Genomic DNA, 21,557 nt, shown 5'->3' with positions numbered 1-21,557 from the left:
CAGAGCTGAGGCAAATAATTTCTGCAGGCTGAGAAAGACATGGACTAAGGGCTGCATACATCTTTGGGCCACTGAAAGTCCTTCAATGGGATTTTGACTTCTGTCCCAAAGGCAGATGTCAGAATTTCCTTCCTGGTGATAAAGAATGAACCTCAAGGTTTTCCATCTCAAATATTTGGAAGAACTTCTGTCCTTTGCTCAGATTACTTAAACACGGCCAAGAAACAAGAGTGCTTCAAAGATGTGCTTAGCTTTTCTGAAGAATGGTAATCCTCAGAGGAATCTCACAGAAGGAATCACAACCACAAACCTTAGTTTCAAGCCTGTGACCACTAGTCTTCTTGTCTACTCTTCGATTTGGTCTCAGCAATCATGAGTGAATTCAATTAAACTAAATAAAATTAAACTAAAGCAAGTGGTAGTTATGGACCAGCTGACAAGTTAACACTGAGCTATACAGATGCGATGAACCCCAGCTGACTTGCCCTAAAAAAAGTGTATACAAAGTCTTTGACATTCTTGTGCCACATAAGCACCAAGTATGACAAAGACGATCAGTATGGGAATACAACCTATACACACAGTCTACACTCGTTGCAGTGTTAAAGACTGACTGATTGCTTATATACAAAGGGGGTTTGAACATGAAACAAACAAAAAACCAACAACACCCTTAACTGAGAACTTGCAAAGTAATGAGACAGGATGGAAAATTTTAAGACAAAGTAATTGCATTTTCATATTAATGAAAGTCACCAATACAGTCATTTCACTAAATATAATAGTTGTCATACCATGGTCTTCGTTATAATCGTCGTGCACCTTATCTTCTGTTTAAAGAAAAAAAAATTATTCATGGAATTTTAAGACAATAAATATACACAATACAGTGTGAAGTTTATTCAAAAAAGATATTGAAAATGACACTATTTTATACTGTATTAAAGTTAATATGAGTTCAAAGGTGAAGGTTTCCAAGAGATCTTGTGAAAAGAACTGAATCATTTTCTGGTATCACAAGACAGACTTCAAAAAGACAAAGCGCTATCAGTTGGCTTTTCTTACACAGTTCATGAACTCATCTACAAATTCCTACAATTCAGAATGGAAATATTTGTAAATTGTTTCTATATACAGCAAACATCTACAGAGGAATTTTGGAATCGGCTTGTTATTGCTTGATTCCATTTAAAAAAAAAAAATTACTTTTTTTCCTGATACCACTAACTTCAACGTCTTTGGCAAATTCACATTATTTTTATCCACAGAAACATTTCTATGCTATTTAAAATACAAACATCCTGGAAATTTAACCCACAAAATGTTATTCTGCCCATTTCAATGATATTACAGAAAAGCAGTTTTCATGTAGGTCTTTGCGTTTTTTCAGAATGTTAATAAAAATACAGATCTAATAACATACTAAGGAACTGATGCTATCTGTAAGCTCCAATGTTTTGAGGGGTTTTTTTTTTTGTCTTGGTTTGTGGCCAAAATTCAACAGAACTCAATAAAAAGAGATATGATTTTGGACTGTACCTGTGTAATGTTCAATAGAATCTTCTGGCATTAACTCGGAGTCACCTTAAAATACAAATATTTAATATTTAATATTCTAATCAAATTTTCATACAACAGCTAAATAGCACCAGAGAAGTCAAAAAGGTCATATATTTAGCTCAAGAATAAGAGAATTAAACATACTGAGTTAATACTACATTGTTTTATTTGAAAGTGACAGCTAGATTGTAAAGCATATCCAGGAGCTACACTATAAGTCATACAATACAATATGTTCATGCATATTTGTATTTAGGCTTAAAATCAGAATACAAGTATCTCTTTGACAATCTACTGATTACACTGCAAAACTCCTGACAGAAAAAGATATTTATGTAAGTATTTTTGAATTGGATTTGTGAAGCATTGTGTTCACAACTCTAACAGCAACACAGCTGCAAATATCAGGTTTATTTGAGACTACCTGAAAAACTCTTTGAAAATAAAACTGTGACTACACATTCAACATGACACGTTACTTTGAAGCACGTTTAAAAAAGTATAAGTGTTTATATTATAATCTGAAAATTTACAAACCTGGAGCTTCTGGTTCACTTACTATCTTTTCCACATCCATATCGTATTCATATGAAACTGTAAATTAAGTACGAAAAAAGAAGTATTTTTAAAATTAAAAAGATTAAATACTTTTAATGCTCCATTACTTTTGCTTACATCCACAATATGTCTATCAATAGCAAAGTGTAGCTGCCTAGTTGAAAACTGACAAATTCAAATCTTACAGACAGCCACTTGCAACTTGACACATGGGATTCTAATGGAAGGTGTTGGGTCACCCTCTCTTCTAGTCTTCTGTTATAACTTCAGTATGAAAACTAGACCCACAAGAGCCATGAGTCTCCATGAATATTTTAATAGTTCTTCTAATATGAATAATAAAAAGAATGTAATCTTCCCCTATACTCAAAGTTCTGAAGTAGCTTCTTTACTAATTTGCATGAGGATTACTGGTGATGATCTAGAGAAGACAAGAGCCAGAAATGAGACCTTGAGAAAAATGTACATTTGGTTCTGGCATCACAGATTTAGAGCAATTTACTTTTTTTCATTGCAAAGCTAAATATATGGATTATTTTCCTCTGTGACTACAATTCCTTACAATGTTATTAATATACTTGGTATGATACATCTGACAAATCTCTCACAATGATAGGAATAAGCAGTTTTAGCTATATCAAGCAAATAAAATTATTCTTCTGTCTTATTTGACACCAAGCAAGATTGTTAAGTCCAGAACTAACACTGAACCAAAGATTAGAAGCCTAGTCCAAACAGAAATCAGCAAATGGAAGAGGCTGCCCATACTATAAAGAAGCATTATTAGCGTCCACAAGAAAATTCTTATCAGATAGGAGGAAAACTGTAATATCCACCTATTGTTTCTTCATAATGGGAAAGATGGGCTGATGCCCAACATGAAGATGACTATAAGCTAACTGGTTTAGTCCAGGCAAAATTGCACAAATACTTTGAAGATGAATTAGGGTGTGCAGAAAGACAGTGCAAAGATAGTTCAGAATTCATCTTTGGTGCCGATTCGCTCTCTGATAGTATAAAGGGTCTCAAAAAACCAAACAGACCTGAAGGAAAGGAAACTGGGTGCTTCTGAAAGGTGACGGGTTCCATGTGAGAACACAACCTTCTGATTAATGGCAAGAATAACAAGAAAGCAGAAATGCAGCTTTGTAGACTCTAAGAATACAGTAATATAACCAATAAATCTCATTCTCACTTTCTTAGACTGTACAACCACAGGTCTCTTTCCTATCCAGATCCTAATCATACGCAACAGCCAGAAGTGCGTAAAAAAGTAAAAATGAAGTTTTTGCACAAACCCAAGTGAAGTTTTCATACCTATCATCCTCTCTTTTTTAACAACCTTTTTCAATAGTAAGTATGATGCAGTAATCTCAGAGTAAAAACATCCAAAACAATCAAGAACAGTTGTTTGGAGTAAAAAACATTTTCAAAATTATGTATTACTAAACTAGTCTAACATCTTCTATTTTGCTTTCTCATATAATTTGCTACATTTAGGCAGAAAAGCAATATTACCCAGTTTGAAAAACAAAATTATACCTGGAGCTTCATATGGTTCACTCTCCACTGCTCCAACATCATCTGCCAAAACATCAGCATCTGAGAAACAAAAATGTATTTACAAATTTTTAATTTTTTTAAATCAATACATGACAAAGCAAACCCTATAACAGAATATTATGTAAGAATAAGGTCAAATTTATAAGCAGAAATTCTAAGCAAATTCCCTCCAGCAGGGGGATTGGATTAGATGATCTTTTGAGGTTCCTTCCAATCCCTAACATCCTGTGATTCTAATCCCAGCAAAACATGTATATAGATCGAAAGAATAAAATTTATAATTTTATTCTGGAATATAGTACTGAGAATGTGTATACACACAAACTCTCTACACATTTGCTAAAAAATAAAATAAACAATTCATTCTCCAAAGATATTTCCGTGTAAATGTAAAAAAAAAAGTAGAAAATATTCACATTGCCTTCCTAAAAGTAATTTTAAAGATTTAAAGTATCTTGAATTTGAATATCTTATCTATTCCCCTACTTTAACTTGCACTGTGGATGAATACAAAAGATACAAGGTCGCTTTGGAGAAATATTTCCCCTAAATTGTTTGATTATAAACAATTTTTATCATCCTGTCAATGGCTCAAGGAAACAGGATATGAGCAACTTCTTTATAAGATGTTATGTTTTAAGCAGGATTTGCAATATAGTCACATGTGTAACATTCTCTTCAAGAGCCACATTAGAAGGAAAGTAGAGGGAGAATAAGTCTGACTAAAAAAGGTTGTGCTAATAAACTCTTAAAATTTAGTTTAATAAACTATCAAGCCCAGAATCAAACTCCATACAAATATTGGGGGAGATACACACAGCTGAAGCACAGATTAATTTGTTCCATTCTAAAGAATAATATAAAGTTACCTACATTCCAAAATACATGGCATTAAAATATCCCATTTTGGTTTTAAAAATATTTATTTGCTAAATACTATTTTTTGTTGTTGACATTAGCTAGGTCTCTATTGTAAGCAGAAATTAAGAGTCAAGTTTTTAATGCAGCATATTTCTATTTGTCTGTTCTTATTTTTGACAAAATATAATTTTCAATATATTTAGTCATTCAGATACCTTTTGGAACTGAGTCTGGTGTCTCATATGCTTCTGGAATTTCGTTCTCTAATTCTCTGAGCAAGTCATCTGTTGTAGGAGCTTCAGAAGTTTCTCCATGTTTTTCTTCTTTCACTTGCCACTGGTCATGTATACTTTCATCTACATCTTCTTGTCTCTCTCCTAAAAATCACACAGACTGTTAGAGAACATATACTCTTTGGTAAATTCTATTACCAGCAAATATTCAGTCTTCAGTACAGTCTTTGTGTTTTTCAACTAGTCCCCAAAGGAGATGGAGAAGGACACAGACCACTTGTCTGTACCTTCCAGAAGTATAACCTCAAAGTATCTGCACTGACTTGCCAATGCCACCTTTGATCACGGAGAAAACCACAATAAAACCATCTCTGATTACCCATTATTGTTCTCTATGAAGTATTTTGAACAAGTTTCTCCTCAACTGACTGATCTGGGCTATTGCTACAAAACACATCTGGGTAGGAGGCCACAGTTTCAGGATTTGGTAACTGAACCTTTTGAATTTTCTTGAAAATAACAAATTAGCTGATTAAAATGTTTTCTGTAGGCAAAAGAAGAATCATAGGATCGTAGAACAGTTTGATTTGAAAGAGACTTTCAAAGGTCATTTAGATCAACCCCCTGCAATGAACAGGGACATTCTGCATACCAAAACCAGACTCTCAGATTCATCTAGCCCACGGCAGTATTTATAAGTTCTTCAGTGATTTTTAAGAGTTAATGCATTACCGGGCTGGGAATGGAGACCTTCACGAAGAACAGACTGAATTTCCTCTTCCAATTCTACATCAGCGTTCTTGTGCTCTAAAAGGATTATAAATAGCAGTGAAAGTAAGTGCAAAAGGCAAAGCCGAAATACTAGCTCAAGGCTGGCAGCTTTTAGTAGCATTCACAAAGTTCTTATTCCATTCCATAAAGTTCCATAGAGATTGACATGGTGAACATCTGCAACTCACACAATTACAAAAACAATCCTGTTTTGCTTACTCTCCAGTATTGCATCAATCACATCAGATTCATTCTGAAGAGGAATTGGAAGAATTTATCTACACTGGATTTCAGCATGTATCTTTTACTCAGCGCCAGTAACATTAATAACTTCAGTTATCTATTCAAACCAAGAATTACCTTCTAAGGAATTATTTTAATCACACTTTCATCCATTTTCCTACAATTAGGGCAGCAGCACTAGCATGTCATATTTGACAACAAAATGCCACTTGCACAAATAGGGTTTTGTTGGATTTATGAACAGGGAAAACCGACAGTAACATTACAATATCAAGGTCTTCTCCTGGAAATTCATAGCAGAATAAATCACAAACTGATTTCAGGAATAAGTAACTGTCATCTAACACACAAGTCCAGGACATAACAGGAATTTGTATGAAGTGTTGACTTCATATAAATGTCCTGAAATTAACATTGAAAAATTCCACAGCACGAAACCAAATCACAGTTGCATTTTCTAAAGATCCAAAATGGTACCAGTTATGGGGGAAAAAAAATCTAAATGACATCTTAACTTGATACATTTTGTAAATGATAACTTAAGAAAAGTTATGCAAGTCTTAAAACAAATTCTATATTCCATTTTATTGACCATATGCTTCACTTTTGTGAGTAATTGTGTTAGGTTCACATAAACACCAAGTAAGATAAACCTCGTAATGGAACTGGAAAAAATATGTACTCTCCGAATAACACCAAAATGCAAATCACAGATCTGAAATCTGGTGTGTAAACTATTTTTTCTTGAATTCCTCCTGAACTTAATACATTTTACTAATATTTATGGGGCTTTTAAAATATTTAAATTATTTTTTAACACAAAAAGCTGTATTGTATTTATGATATACTATTGGTTTTACCAGAAAAGTGGATATTTGATTAATCTTATAAAGTTGGTGGTTGTTGGTTTTGTATGGTTTTGGTGGGGGTTTTTTTGTAGGTGTTTTTTTTGTTTGTTTTTTTGTTTTTTTGTTTTTTTAAGGTGGAGAATCTGCTGTTATTCTGACTGGGTATACTGTTGCATATATATCAAAACTAAAACTGTACATCAGCAGAAAGTTATTCTGATGTGATATGGTTCCAATGGTAACCATGAGAGCTGACAAGAGTTTCTTCTGTACATTTAAATTACAAATGTTTCATAGTCAGTGATTTATATAAAGTTATGAACAGTAATTCCCATTAAATAAGCTGTAGTGGATAAGCAACACATAAAAGCAATGAAAGATTTAGTTTTCTACCTGAAGAAATGACATAGTAAGTTTGTATGCTAAGGAAACAGAACTATAATTCAAATGAAGCATCATGTCTTTTATTTCATGTCTGGTATATGAGTGGCCTTACCTGATTCAACATACGACTTCTCAGCAGCTGGGATGGTCTCAGATTCTGGTGATGGTGGCTGTGCTGGGACAGATCTTTCTTTAAGGCCTGCATTTTTCAGTTATAAAGTTAACTTAATGCTCTTTTTGATCTGATTCAATTATCAACTAAGAAAGTTGTTTCAATTAAATTAACGGACATTAATCTCTCCAAAATGCATTCAAACAATTAATCACAATTACAGGGCTGTCCTGATATACAGTGATATATACAAAGACTAAAGTGTATTCAGATAGTAAACAAATATGTTTTGAAGACAAACAGATGAGGGGGGAAAAAAGGGACAGAAATTTAAGCACTTGCCTTTTCTTCAAAGTAAATGAACAAATCACTATGCTATTCTCAATATCTAGTCAGTATTCAGAAGAAAACAGGCAGCAGGATTTTCTCTTTGGGCAAAGAGTGCTTCATTTTATCAGTTTTACAGGTTTTATTAAGAACTAATTTGAACTTTATAACAGGTTGCTGATAATGAGAAGAGGTATCTTAAATTCACATGTTAAATCTGACGAAGAGTACTGTAGTTTATTCAAAATAAGGTAGTCTCAATCTTCAGTTTCTTTAGACAACTAGTTTACTCCTAAAAAAGTATGACTGATGGAATCTATATATCTGTACCACAGAATCCTTCTAGATCAAAACACAATGAAGTGAAAGCAACAAATAACAGCAAAGATCAACACCACGGTAAAGGATTAAGATAATTCATAGCCTTGAAAAAATATGCCACATCTTAATACACCACGTCCCTAAGAAAGAATACATTGGGATTAGCCTAATCCTCCTCTCAACTGTACTTCAAGAAGGATCCAAGCAAGACTTAAACAAGAGAGGTTCAGACTACAGGATAAAAGTTCCACACACCCACAATGCACCCACACACCCCACAGCCATGAGGACAGTCAAACTGGTGGGAAAGGCTGCCCAGAGGGGTTGTGCCTTCCCACCCATGGAACTTTTAAAGATCACACTGGACAATGGCAGCAACACCAGGTCACAATTCTGAGATGACCCTGTTTTGAGTGGGATGTTGGAATAATGATCTCCTAAGTCCCTTCCAAACAGAATTCTTCTGTAATCATATGTCATTTTTTCCTAGGTTTATATTTGAGTTCCAGGGTCAATTAAGATGAAACTTAATAAACACACACACTGCCCAAAACAAACTATTTTCTCAAGAATTGTATGCACAGAAATCAACAGAAAAATAATACTTAGGAAAGCAGAAGCTACACTAGAATGAACACTCCTGTATCCTGTAAAAATAACTTCATGTGGAACAATCTAAGTATTAGATTTTAAGTTTCTACTGGAGTCAAACATATCTCAATACAAATAGGACTAGTATGCCTCAAAACAACAGATTTTATTTTATGCATTATGAGAAAAACATACTCATTCCATTACCCTATATGGAACAGGAATGGGAACAGGAAAAACAGAATTAATCGTATTTTATACCTTTTTATATTATTTAAATTACACGTAGATTGGTAGTTAGGCTATATCTTTAAGTTTTACAACTGAGAGTCTACTACTATGGAGTCAAAAATCATAAGCTAGAAGAAAAAGGCCACATTTACACTTCATTTTTTGCCAATTTTCTTCTGTGTCATAGAAAAACCCTGAAATATTCAAAATTATTATTAAGACTTACACTCATCTTTTGCTGCAGTAATATGAATCACAACATGAGTAAGAAGTTACTTCCTTCTACAATCATCTTTAATTACATATGGAGACAAACCCAGTTACTTCTGTTTGCCACTGTCTCGCACTTCAGAAGCTGGAAGCATCGAAACAGCCACACTGCTTCCACAAACACAGTTCACTGCCCTTACATACACACCTCTCTCAATAAGACCTCATATGCTCTGATAACCTACGTCTCCAGTTCCAGGCAACCACTTGCTCTGCTTCAGGACCAATACATGGATTTGAAGTATTTCACAAGATACTCAATATTTTGCGTCCAACAAGCACCTCAAGCATGTAAAAGGAAAGAAGGGACTAGCAAGAGTATTTCTTCATTTTGCTTGCACATTTATCAACTTTACTTTCAAGCTTTTTATAAATATCTATCATGTTTATCACTGATTCATATTCAACCCTGTTGAGTATGTAATGTGTTGTCATTTACTTTTTGCGACATACTATTTACTCTCATCTTCTTATCAAAATAAATTGCACTCAGTTTTTACTTGTGTGGTCCATTTTTTGAGCCCATGTGGTAACTTGCCATGTTAAGGTGAATGACAAAAATATTTCATAGAGATATACAACAGCACAACAGACCTCTGGGGCAAAAATCTAATTTTATTGTGTGCCTATCTGTATATAGCTGGGAGTGTGCTCAAACAAAATGTTATTTGGAAAATAAAAGAACTCCTTTAGAACCAGATGGGTTTAGAACCAGCTTTGGGGTATTAGATAAAATAGCATGTGAATCAGAAATGCAACTCATTCCAGATTTCACTCCCAGACAGTTACAATTTCTGTCACAATAGAGTAGGAAATAAAATTCATGTACCCTATACCACTCTGCCACCATTCTTGAGAAAGGCAATTTGAGTGTCCCTCTATCAAATATGTATCTTAATACCTATCAGAGCAAAGATGAATAAACACATCTATCATCACTGAATCCTAAAAGATAATGTCAATTATGAAATTGCATTTATTAGATCTTAATTCTGTCCAGTGTTTTACTAAGCACTGTAACGTTAATAAGACACATCTTTTCCCTCCTTCTTCACACATGTAAGTTCTTAGAAAATAGCTCAGTATATAATCTCTGTTAATCATCACAGCTAGAATCTTAAGCTACTGTGCTATTTTCTACAGGTTTCCTTTGAACTATTTTTTTTAATTTTCCTCTAAAAAAAAAAATAAATCAGACTACACCTTACCCTATTATCACATCTCATATCTGTAAGGATCAATACATTTTACAGAGACATGTATGTGATGTATCAAAACTCTGAGATAATTGTATTGCCAACTGTTGTACAAAAAAATTAAGCAAAACCACAAACAGAAAGAACCTTCAGGACTCCAATCTTACACCACCAGCCACATGCATATACTCATGCGCAATTTCACTCATTAGGCTTTTTTTCTTTAAAATGATAGTATTACAACAATAAATCTTCAACTTTCATTACAAATTTCGTTCTGAATCTTGCGCAATTTTATTGTGCAACTGGTATTTCAACATATTAAGAAATATTGTCCAGTAAAATTAGAAAATATTCCTTTCCCATATAAACTTGAAAGCAAGTATAGATTTAACAACATACTGAAATATCTTCAAAGAAATGTTTTGTAACTTTGTTTATTCTAATAAGACTGCTGAATAAACCATTCCTCGGTGCTAAAAATACAGAAGCTATAAGAGCAAACTGACACAGGAGTTTGCTTACCAAAGTACCATATACTTGAAAAGTGCTGTTTGAAGAAAACAAGAGCTGCAAAAATACATAGGCTGTTCTCTAATCAAGTTCACCCAGTAGCGTATCTCTTCTTAAAATGTGACTGGAGTCCAACAATATTCATCAATGGTGAAATAGGTGGCCTAATTTTCAGAAGTCTAATTTACCAAAAGCTTTGAAAACTCAGAAAAAAAAAAATCAAGACACAGTAAACTGAAAGGTGACAGTGAATCAAATTTTCAGACCTAACGAGAGAGGAAGGGGAGAACATTTTGTCACAGGATCAATAAAAAAAAGTGTTGCAACGCTGGTTGAGTATACACTTAAGTCTCATAAGTAAGCGCAACACTAAAGTTGCTGTGAGTGTTTGTGTATTAAATAGTTTTCTCAGCCTACTGAAAAAGAAGTTTAGCAGGGAATAACTTTCATTTATTTGCTAAGCTCCTATGACAGTACATTCCATTAATGCTCCTCTTGGATATTTTTGTGAAACAGAAATTATTTTTTGTGAGTTTCCATTATATATGTCCAGACAAACTTCTTAATAATGTTTTTAAGCCTGCATTTGATATACAATATTAAACTTCCATCCCCACACCAAAAAATATCCTTTTAACACAAGGGAACAAAGGAAAACAAAAACAAAAAACAAACCCCAAACCCCAAAACCAATCCACAAGATTTATAGTATGGTTTCAGTAATTGGCATTAATTTGATATTTTTGTTTTCAATACACATTGTTAGCCAGGCATATTAACATATGTACATATTTGAGTTTCACAGCAGACGTTTTTGCTTTGTGTTTACAATGCCAGTACACACTTAACAGTTTGCAAATAAGGATCATATATAGCCTTTGTTCACACATATTTCCAGAAAACTTTATCTTCTTATTGCCATCTTTATCACATTCATATAAGTATGCTGAACTTCTCACTCTGGAGATCTGTTCCTCATTAGCACATCCAGAAGGTGGTTTATTTCTTTTCTTTCTTGTCTTCCTTGGATGGGTTTTTAACTACCCTTTTTGTTTCTTTGTCTTTTCCTACCTGAATATTACCTTCCTTTTCACTGGCTGATTTTTTTGTAGCCTCCTTGGATTTCACATTTTTGTCTAGGCCTTTTTCCTTTTCCTTTCCTCTGTCTCTTTTAGCCTTGTCAGAATCTTTCTTTAATTTATTCGTATCAACAGCTTTCTTGTCCTTTCGATCAGTAGCATCTTTTCCTTTCCTGGCTTTCTTTTTTTCTTCCTCATCTTTGATTTCGTCCTTCTTGGATTCCTGCTTCTCCTTTAATTTCTTCAGCGGTTCTTTAATTGCTTCTTTTACTTTTTAGTTTTTCATTTAAAAAAGAGGAAATGTTCAATAAGAGAACCGTTTTTAGATCAGAAGACAAGAGCAACTATCTAAAAGCTTTCATCAAATTCTTGCTTAATATTTGTTAGATGCCAATTTAAACTCATATGATTATCTATTTGAGCTTTAAGCCATTCAAACAAATTAGTTCTGCCAGTAATCTTAGCTTACTGCTACTGCATCCAAATAAAGCATTAATCTAGTGAAAACCATGCCTCTATGATCTTGCTGTTAGCTAACTTCTGCAGAATGCTAAAAATAGTTCTGTCTGTAAGTATGAAAATCACAGTAAGTTTTGAATCTTTGACAACAGAATGACCATTGTAGGAACTACAAATGTCAAGAATATCAAGTTTTTTTCTACAACTTTCTCAACTTGCTAAAACTACCACGGAAAGTGTTATAACAACACTAATGTATACTACAACAAGTTACTGACATTTTTACCTCAGATTAGGTCGAGCCTTAAAAATGCATTTTAAGTATAGATTTAACAAAAATAAGTAGTAAGTATACAACAATTAAGAAGAAACAGCAAGGCCCTGGTGAACTCCAAAAAAAATAACTTGGTTTGACCATATTTGGCGAAATCAAAGTAACAATTGTAAATTAATTGTTAAATCTTTGTGTTTCCATATAGCATTACTAATAGTATTTTGTTTTGTTAGTAATACCCTTTTGCCTGTTTTACTTTCAGAGTTGTATCTCTTGTGCTTATTTTCTCCATTGCAATCCACATCTGGCTGTGAAACCATATCTAGATAATCTGACTGTTCTTCTGATATAATAGAATCCTTGAAAAAAATACAACAGTGCTATTCTTATTCAGTCTTTTAAGAGAAACTGCAGTCTCCTAAGGTAAAAAGCAAGCAAGTGACATTTCTCCTGTAACATACTTCTCTAAGTCTGTATAACATTTCTGTGGAGTGAACAAGCCAATCACACAGCTCAGTCTAAAAGGAATAACATCTCAGTTCCTTCCAATTGTTTTCTGGTATAGAGCATTTGAAATATATCGTACCATTTCTTCATTCTCATATCAAACATTGAAAAATAATCCAAAACTTGGGAATGAATTGTTAAATGATGTTTATTACTTTATTGAAAACACACAATTTGCAACCAAGTCATACCAAGCACAATGTGGAACAAACGCTAAAAACTTCCACTTGCATGCAAGATGCTAAGAAGAGTCACATTCATCTGAGCATGAGAGCTTCCCCCAGCAAAAGCACTTTTATCCTGATTACACCTTTCTATTACAAACAGCGTGCACTTTTCACATACTGCTAGAAAAAACACAATAAAGTCTAAGTGTCTTTAATGCAACAAAGAGACTGTGTTCTTTACATAGGACCATGCTGTGTGGAGATAACTGAGCACATCTAAAGAGTTATGCACCTGAAGTACATCTGGTAGTCTGGTGTTTTGTTGAAGCTAACCAGCTTCTTTAGTCTCTCTGTTGTACCAAACACCGTTAGACCATTATGTCTTGTTCATACAGAAATGTAATTATAAATAAATATATGGCATAAATCAGTTGCAAGCTATGCTACTTTAAGCTTTGGGAAAATTTATAAGCATCAGCACTGCCATCAATCTCAAAAATAATATTAAAGGGTAACTTATTGAACTTTACCTAAATTTTTTGTCCCACAAGAAAGAAACAGCACTATTGAAGTAGAGGCTTACGCAGAAATTAAGGTGCTCAAGGGCAATTACGATATTGTAATAGTATAATTAATTCATATAACTAAAGGAGGATTTCACACAGAATGAAGTCTGCATAGACATCAGAACTTATATTTTAAACATGCAAAATATGAAGTTAACATAAATTACTTACAATCCAAACAAGACAGCTGTTGTAAAAAAATATGCACAAACAAAATATAATCTCTAGTTAGGAAAGCACTCACATCGCCATTAAATTACAATCACTAGTAAAAGAAAACCTTACTGAAAAATGGGGAGAATAATTGTTTGCTGCACCATTAGACAACACTTTGCCATCATAGCCAGTATTAGTAAACATGATTATAACCTGCAATCTGTATTTGTAATGCACATGCAATTCAGACATCATCATCTGCATAAAGTTCCATATGAAAAAGAACATTAAAAATACCTTTGACTTTAGTTTTTTTCTTGGCTACCCCTCCTGGCTCCTCACCTGATTCGTTGCAAAATGGAAATAGGTTATGAACATATCTGTGATGTTCAATAAATATGATATAAAATTTTCCAATCTGCCATATAATGTAAAAAGTTATCTTTACATAGCATGCTGCAACACTATGGAGAGATATAAAACGTTAACTCATTAAGAATAAAGCATCTTCAGTAGCAAGACCACCATGAGTACTGAAGTGGAAGACTAATTAACTCAAGTGAAGTACCACATTACCAGATGCACGCTACTGGAGATGCTTCTGAACCTCTTAGAGCTGGCTCAGGTATCTGCTGCCAGCATGACACCATGTAATTATGACCAATAGTCCAGCTGCTTTCTCTGCTACATACCGTACAAGTTCTCTCTCAAATACACTAATGTATATTTCTATACAATTTCATAGCTATTTAATAAACATATTAACCCAAAAGACCTGCAAGCACCTATGTTGTGTAGATTATATAAATTCAATTTTTTTTTTACAATTAATTACAATCTGTTTCTTTAGCCAATGGAAAATACGTGTTTTTGCAAAGGTATTGCTCCTATTCCAAAAAGCAGCTGCCATTTCATTTCAGTTTAAACACTTACTGCTCTGCTTAAGACTATTTAAGACTGTTAAGACTTTCATTAAAAAAAGAAACGTTCCTGTCCAAAGTCAGGTGCTGCCCTCTGTCCCCATTGTAGCCAAAGAAACCGAGGTCATTCAATACCTTGATTGTGCTTTATATCCAGTTCCACAACAGGCATGAAGGCAAAAGCCTTCCCCAAAATAACAATAGTAATCAGCCTCATCTTTCTAATACCATAAAAAGAGATTGGATTATCACCATCATGCTGCTGTGGATTAAGATCTAAATACCATAAACATAACTACCTTAACCACAACAATCATATGCATTACTACCCCAAAACCAATATAAAATTAAGAAAAGTTATGGTAAGTATACTTTTAAATCAATACATAATCTTGTTAAACTAAAAGAGATATTCCCATTTCTCAACATTACACTTTTCATTCAGACATACAAAGAACCTATGTTGGACACCTGAACCTCAAGCTTAGGCTTCCAGAGAACAATTAATAACTACTCAATTTGAGTCAATAATCCTCAATAATTATTCTTAAAAAACAAAACAAGCAAATCTCTCATATTCTACACCAAAAAAAAAAAAAACAAAACCAAACACACCAGAAATTTAAATAATGTAGCCATTAAAGTAATTTTAATCCACTTGTATCTGATTCCTCTCTTAGACGTTTTCAGAGTATCAAGTAGTGACAATATGGCCAAAATTTCTTGAAAATGGGTTAGCCAGGTAAAAATACAATTTTTAGATCAATTTTCTTACAAACTCATAATTAAGATATGAAAGCTTTTTTAAGTTTTGCCTTCACAGATTGCCATCATTGCTGAAGTCCAAAGTTCTAATTTCACTAAAGTCATTATTCAATCTTAAAACTTCTAAGCAGTATGTGGAACAACAAGCAAACAGTTTTCTAAAATAAAATGAAGAATAGACTCCAATTTTTTTATACTACAGCATCAATGAAAATAAAAATAACAAAATGCACAAAGTCATGTATGAATTTCTGGCTCCTCCCCTCTTTTCATTGTAAAATTAAGTCTTACTGGATATTTTAAGATACACTCTTAAAATCGTGTCTTAACAGTGAAAACAGAAAATTTTACAAAGACTTGTATACACAAAAAATATCTGACAGATCTTCGAAATTATTTTTAAATAAAAGTACCTGCACTACATTGAAAGATTACAAAGTACTCTGTCCACTGATTATTAATGTTTCACTTGTAAAATTTTCAGGCAAGCAGTAATTTGTTTCAGTTTCCTTTTATACAATGAATAGTTTTAAGATTCTCAGCAAATTATCACTGTATGACATGATTAAATAAATTGTGTATAGTTTAACATATTATGAATAGACCCGTTTAAATGAAAACTATGCAGAATAATATATTTCAAAATCTTAATATTATGTCATAATCACAAGACAAAAATCCTGCTGCTGTAGGAACTGGGTCCCTACAATGGCTACAGGACAGGGAAGTCTCAGTTGTGAACCCCCAACAGGCTGAAGCAAGACACGGGTGCAAAATACTTGGCTTTTCCAAGACAGCAATGTCCTGGGGCATGTGATAAAATCTGGCATCTAAGTAAACCCATTGACAAAGACTTTGGGTCTTACAGCCTTGGGGCAGAGAAACCAATGTCCAGAGTTTTACAAATCAAGTAACTGAACTCGTGGACCTTCACTCCAAGTTCCAGTTCAAGTATCTTCAGACTTTTTTAGAACTAAATTTTCTTTTATTTTCTTTTTTTTTTTTTTTCTTTTTTTCCTTTTTTTCCACTCAGTCCTACATTATGAATGTCCAGTGCTGGCAATACAAAAAGAAATACAGAATTTATAACCACATGTGTAGTTATAATGGAATGCCAGAAATGGCTACTATTGCAGTCAGTGGATTAAAAAGTAGACTTAAAACTTAACATCGCTGGAAAGGTTTCCAATATTTTCTGAAGAATTGCTTTAAACAGTCATACTAAAAATTGTTCATGTCATAGTGGTTATTTTTACATAATGCTTAATGGTAGATAACTTAGTATCTGAACTGATTCTTTGAAACTTAGAATGTTACACAGTATACCAATTCTGCAACAAAATCCAGTTGATTCCTCTATTTTTCCTCATAAACATCTTCAAGAACAACCTCCACAAAAGGAACACCCAAATGACAGCACAGCTTTAGAATTTCAGCATCAAAATATACTAATACTATTTTTATTCAGAAAGATAAGCATTGCAAAACAGTAATAATAGATAACACTAAGAACTCATTCTTTTTGAGCAGTTCCATAGATCTTGATAGATAACATACTCATATTTAACAATATATTGAGAAACCTGATGCTTATTCTTGTATATGCAATTTTTTTATTATTTATTTAATAATACTGAAAACTTCAACATCCTCGCTATACAAAAGTCTTTGCCACATGAAAATATTCCTTTAAATCAATTTCATCACAACATCTACTCGCACAAACTCTTTTAACCTGCAGGATCACATACCAAAAGTAAGCTAATTAAGGTGGCTTATCCACTGACATGTGAAAAAGGAAGAGGCTACTTCACATTTACCATAAAAAGCATACAGCCATGGTTAGCAGGAAGCAGCTGACAGACAGAACTTGCTAAACCACCTGCAATTTGTGCAAAGCCTGGATAGAACAAAACAGAAAGTGTCAAGCTTTAAACATTGGGGCTTGTGTTCAGACTCTTGTCTTAATTCACAAGGTCTCATCAAGAAACTCTTTCGCCACACAGAAAATTGGCAAAAGATGTTCAAATGGCAGAACCAAAAAATGAAATACAAATTTTAAAGCAAACAGTTATCAACCTTTTTTCTCTCTCTTTTATTATCCTTCTTACAAGAACTGCAAGTCAGAAAAAGCTACAATTGTTTGCATATGCACCTGCACATAATTATTACTATTATTTTACACTTACAATACTCAACATTGGATATACAAGGCCTTCTGGATGGCTAGTATCCACTTACCTTAAAAATGAACTCATTACCTGTGTGCAGATTGCTGGGCATAGCGAAGCCTGTAACCCTCCCACAGGCAAAAGAGCTTTTTAAATTCATATAACTAGCATTAAAAAAATGCTTTCAATACTTTCTCAGTAAGATGCTGTAATATCTCTTGCTTATTTAATTGCATAATTTTAGAAGAAAACTTCAAATCTGAGACACTGGGCAGAAAGCATTTTCTTTTTCAAAGTCACAGATGCGTACGTTGCATCGTGCCCGAGAATATATAAGAAACCAACAAGCAAGTCTTGCCTGTATTAGTCTCATCTTAAGAAATTCAGCCTAACTGACCACAAGAAAGACAGTATTTAACCTATTTCATGCTGTCATTATGATAGTTGCTTAACTGATGACAACTACATAGGAAAAATAGGATGCACCTGTCCAAAATGACTGGACTGGATGCAACAGCTTTCCCCAGCTCTCAAAGACTAATCAAACCATATTTACAGTATAGGCAGATTTTTTTCCCCCACATCTGACCATGAAATTAAATTAAAATCCTTCTAATGCTTCAATGCATTCTTCTTCCACCCCTCCATCCAACTGTAACCTATATGAATAACTGTCATAAAAAATCAGTTTCTTCTAAGGTCAGTCAATGCAGACTAAACAATAATGCAAAACTATTATGAAATGAAACTTACAGGTGGTAAGTCTTATTCACTGACCTTGAAATAAATTTCAAAAGTGAAAGATTGAACATTCTCCAAAAAAAAAAAAAAGCTCATTTTTGAGAAAAAAAAGAAAAAAGTACTGGCAAAATGTTATTACAATAAGAATTTCAATAGATAAGTAAACAATTTTCTGTTTATTCTATTCAATTTTATTTATAATATAGACTATGAGCATTGTGATTCCCGCCCCCCCCAAACAGTTTTGGTTTCAAAATAAATATTGTTGAAGTTGAAGGTGGTCACAGAAATCTGGGGTTCAAACCTTCCACAAGTTCTCAGCCATTTCAGACATATCAGTACTAAGATTCCCCATCTGCCATAATTTCTTTAAATTAGTATGACAACAAAGCAAGCAAGAGGTTATGCTACAAAGGTTAATGCGGTTGTAAACTTCTGCTGAAGACTGATAGCGAAAATATCAAACATTTACCAACATGAGAAAACAGCAAGGCAAAACATCCCACACATTTCTCAAAATGCTGGCAAACTGTAAGATTACAACTTTAGACATTTAGTTCTAGAACTCTGTAAAGTCTAATATAAATGACTTGTAAGGAATACGAAGGTAGCTAATGAGAGCTCTGTGTCCAATTTAACATAAAAATCACTAAGTTTTCATTCTTTACTAACTACAAAAGCTAGCATGGTCCTATCACTTAAACAATATATTTTCCTCATTAAAAACATTGTTTGCTACTAATGTGTTATTTAAAATTCTCAAACCAAAAACTGTAGCTAGAAAGCAGCAGCTTTGCCTTCTAAAATAATTATTCTAAAATATTATCAAAAGGCAAAGCTGCTACAGCTTTACACCTACAGTTTAAAACCACTTTGAAAGTTTTCTGGTCTTCTTTTAGAACATCAATATGCTGACTGTATTTTATACAACTGATAATCGCCACAAAGACTAAAAATTTAAGTTTCAATTTCCTCACCTAATTTCAAATGCTTTGTGTGGAATCAGAAGCAGGAGTTGAGACAGTTCAACTTCCTTTGCTTATTTGCAGATTTTGTTTCTTTTTGAAAGCTGCCATACTGTATAACTCAAGACTCTTCTAACTCCTATTACATCACTTATTAGCCAAGTCCTGCTTGCAATCACAACAACTGATGTAATTCATTAAAACCAAACACTTCTATTTCAAACTTTAGGAGAGCTTTGACAGCTCTGCTCACCACTGGTGAGGGTTTAATTGTTAACATGCATAACACCAGGTGAGAGTGAACACTTCTGAAAAAAAGCTACATTCTAGAAACTAAACACTCTAGAAAGTTATTTACTGCTAATATTTCCCCTAAGTCTTCCTCCCCAGCCGCCCCTTTTTCTCCTCTTACAATTCTTTCTTCCCACTATAATTGTTTTTAAGCAGATTTACACACACTTCATAAAAATCAATGAGGAAATTCCATTATGTCAAATCAGACCTTTCTTGGCCTGCATTTCCTCTCCTCATACCAAGTTAGACTAATTTACTGTTCACTGACGTCATCATCACCTGTCTCGATTCCTGCAGATTTCTCATGGTTGAAGCAATCTATCTCTATTTCACTTGACACTTCATCAGGTTAACAGTGTGTATTTTAACTATGTGGTATAGATTTCACAACAGAGGATTCTCATAGTAGATGTTTTCCTCCTCTTTTTGCCTACCTAGTTCCATTACTAAAGCATCTACAACAGACTTCAATGTTCCATGACAATTCTTCTAACTTATACTGGGAGATATTATCCCACAATAGTGATGGAACTCTTCTTTCTAATTCAAAGCTGCTTCTAAAATTAAAATATGGAAAAAAAAAAGGAAACAAAATAAAACCATGCTTGCTTATTTCCTGTCTCCCAAGTACTTTGCAAACTTTTTCTGCTTGCTGAGAAAGTTCTCAGTAATATCCCACAGATCTACCAGCATTTATTTTCATTATACATGGGGGGTTTTATTTTCTTTGCCTTATACTTCAGGTATCTCAAACTGAAAAACATCAAATTTACAAGTTATTAACTTATATCACAATCCTCATATATTCGGAAGAAAAATGTAACTAGTATTTATGTAGATCTATTTATTTTGTAAACCTTAAGCAGCAGTATGAGCACTTCACAACATTTTTTTTTTAAACACTCTACTTGCTTAACACTAACACTTTTTCATCAGTTCTCAAAGATTGAGTAGAACCCTGAGCTCGATGACTTAAAGTTTTTCTGAAACAGGCATGTTGAATTGCTTTAAAATGGCCATGCCAAAGCAAGTGAAAATTCATTTAATTTAAAAACAAGTTGAAATTGCACAGCCTGCAGCCACTAGTGCTAAAGCGTGAGTATAAACTTTATAAGGGAAACAGATACAAACTTAAGCAGGCATCACAATAAACAAGTAGATATAATTTCGATAATAAACTTTTTTAATACATGGATAGTGTACTCATAGACTCAGTTTCAGTGTACTCAGTTTCAGCTTTTAGTACCTGATACAAACTGTAGAATACAATTATAAACTCCCCTTTCCATACCAAAAGCTTTATGATAGCAGACAGAATGCATGTATATGAAACATATTTTTACCAACTGTCATAAAACAGTTTTACAGCAAAAGGATTAAAATTTGCAAAACTGTATTCAGTTCTTGATTTTATCAAGGAAGAAGAGACATTAAATTCTAATTTCCAATTAGTCTTTAATATATTCAGTATTACATTAGAAATACATAATCACAGCTTCCCACTTCCGTAAAAGGTCCACCTTAAAAATACCCAAACAAATTTAGAACAGCCCTTGTGGTGTGGTTGTTATATTAAATAAAAATGACTGGAAACTTAGTTTGAAAACAAACAAATCACTGAGAATAAACTACACAGTGACATTGTATCTTCTGAATAAAACAGATGTTAGCTAACTTATAAATAAATGTTTCTGTAAAATTTTCAAGCATTTTTAAATAAAGTGCTTGTATTTTAATAGGTAAAAATAATCTGAGAAATCAGTGAATCACAAAAACTATTTATTAAAATTATATTTCACGAAAGAATTATCATTGTCATGTCTATATTAAGGATTAACATATAAATATGTATTTACATAATGCAGTCATGCCAGAATACTTTACAGTCAAAGCTGTTACAAAATGCCTTAG

General features: G+C 33.3%; 1 protein-coding gene across 1 annotated transcript in view; it reads right to left on the bottom strand.

Annotated features, from left to right (window-relative positions):
• ASPH (aspartate beta-hydroxylase) overlaps positions 1-21,557 on the bottom strand; it is a gene marked incomplete at both ends in the record, with an annotated part of 107,232 nt that overhangs the window by 60,721 nt on the left and 24,954 nt on the right. The window contains 8 exons of the mRNA XM_080364128.1: positions 795-830; positions 1,540-1,584; positions 2,098-2,154; positions 3,661-3,720; positions 4,758-4,919; positions 5,508-5,582; positions 7,134-7,220; positions 14,088-14,132. Coding sequence (XP_080220254.1) covers positions 795-830; positions 1,540-1,584; positions 2,098-2,154; positions 3,661-3,720; positions 4,758-4,919; positions 5,508-5,582; positions 7,134-7,220; positions 14,088-14,132 — 567 coding nt within the window. The remainder of the gene's footprint in view (positions 1-794; positions 831-1,539; positions 1,585-2,097; positions 2,155-3,660; positions 3,721-4,757; positions 4,920-5,507; positions 5,583-7,133; positions 7,221-14,087; positions 14,133-21,557) is intronic.

The sequence above is a fragment of the Nesoenas mayeri genome, assembly GCF_963082525.1.
Source record: "Nesoenas mayeri genome assembly, chromosome: 2".
Taxonomy (NCBI): Eukaryota; Metazoa; Chordata; class Aves; order Columbiformes; family Columbidae; genus Nesoenas; species Nesoenas mayeri.
The sequence above is the reverse complement of the archived record's forward strand: the minus strand, read 5'-3'. Positions and strand labels throughout refer to the sequence as shown.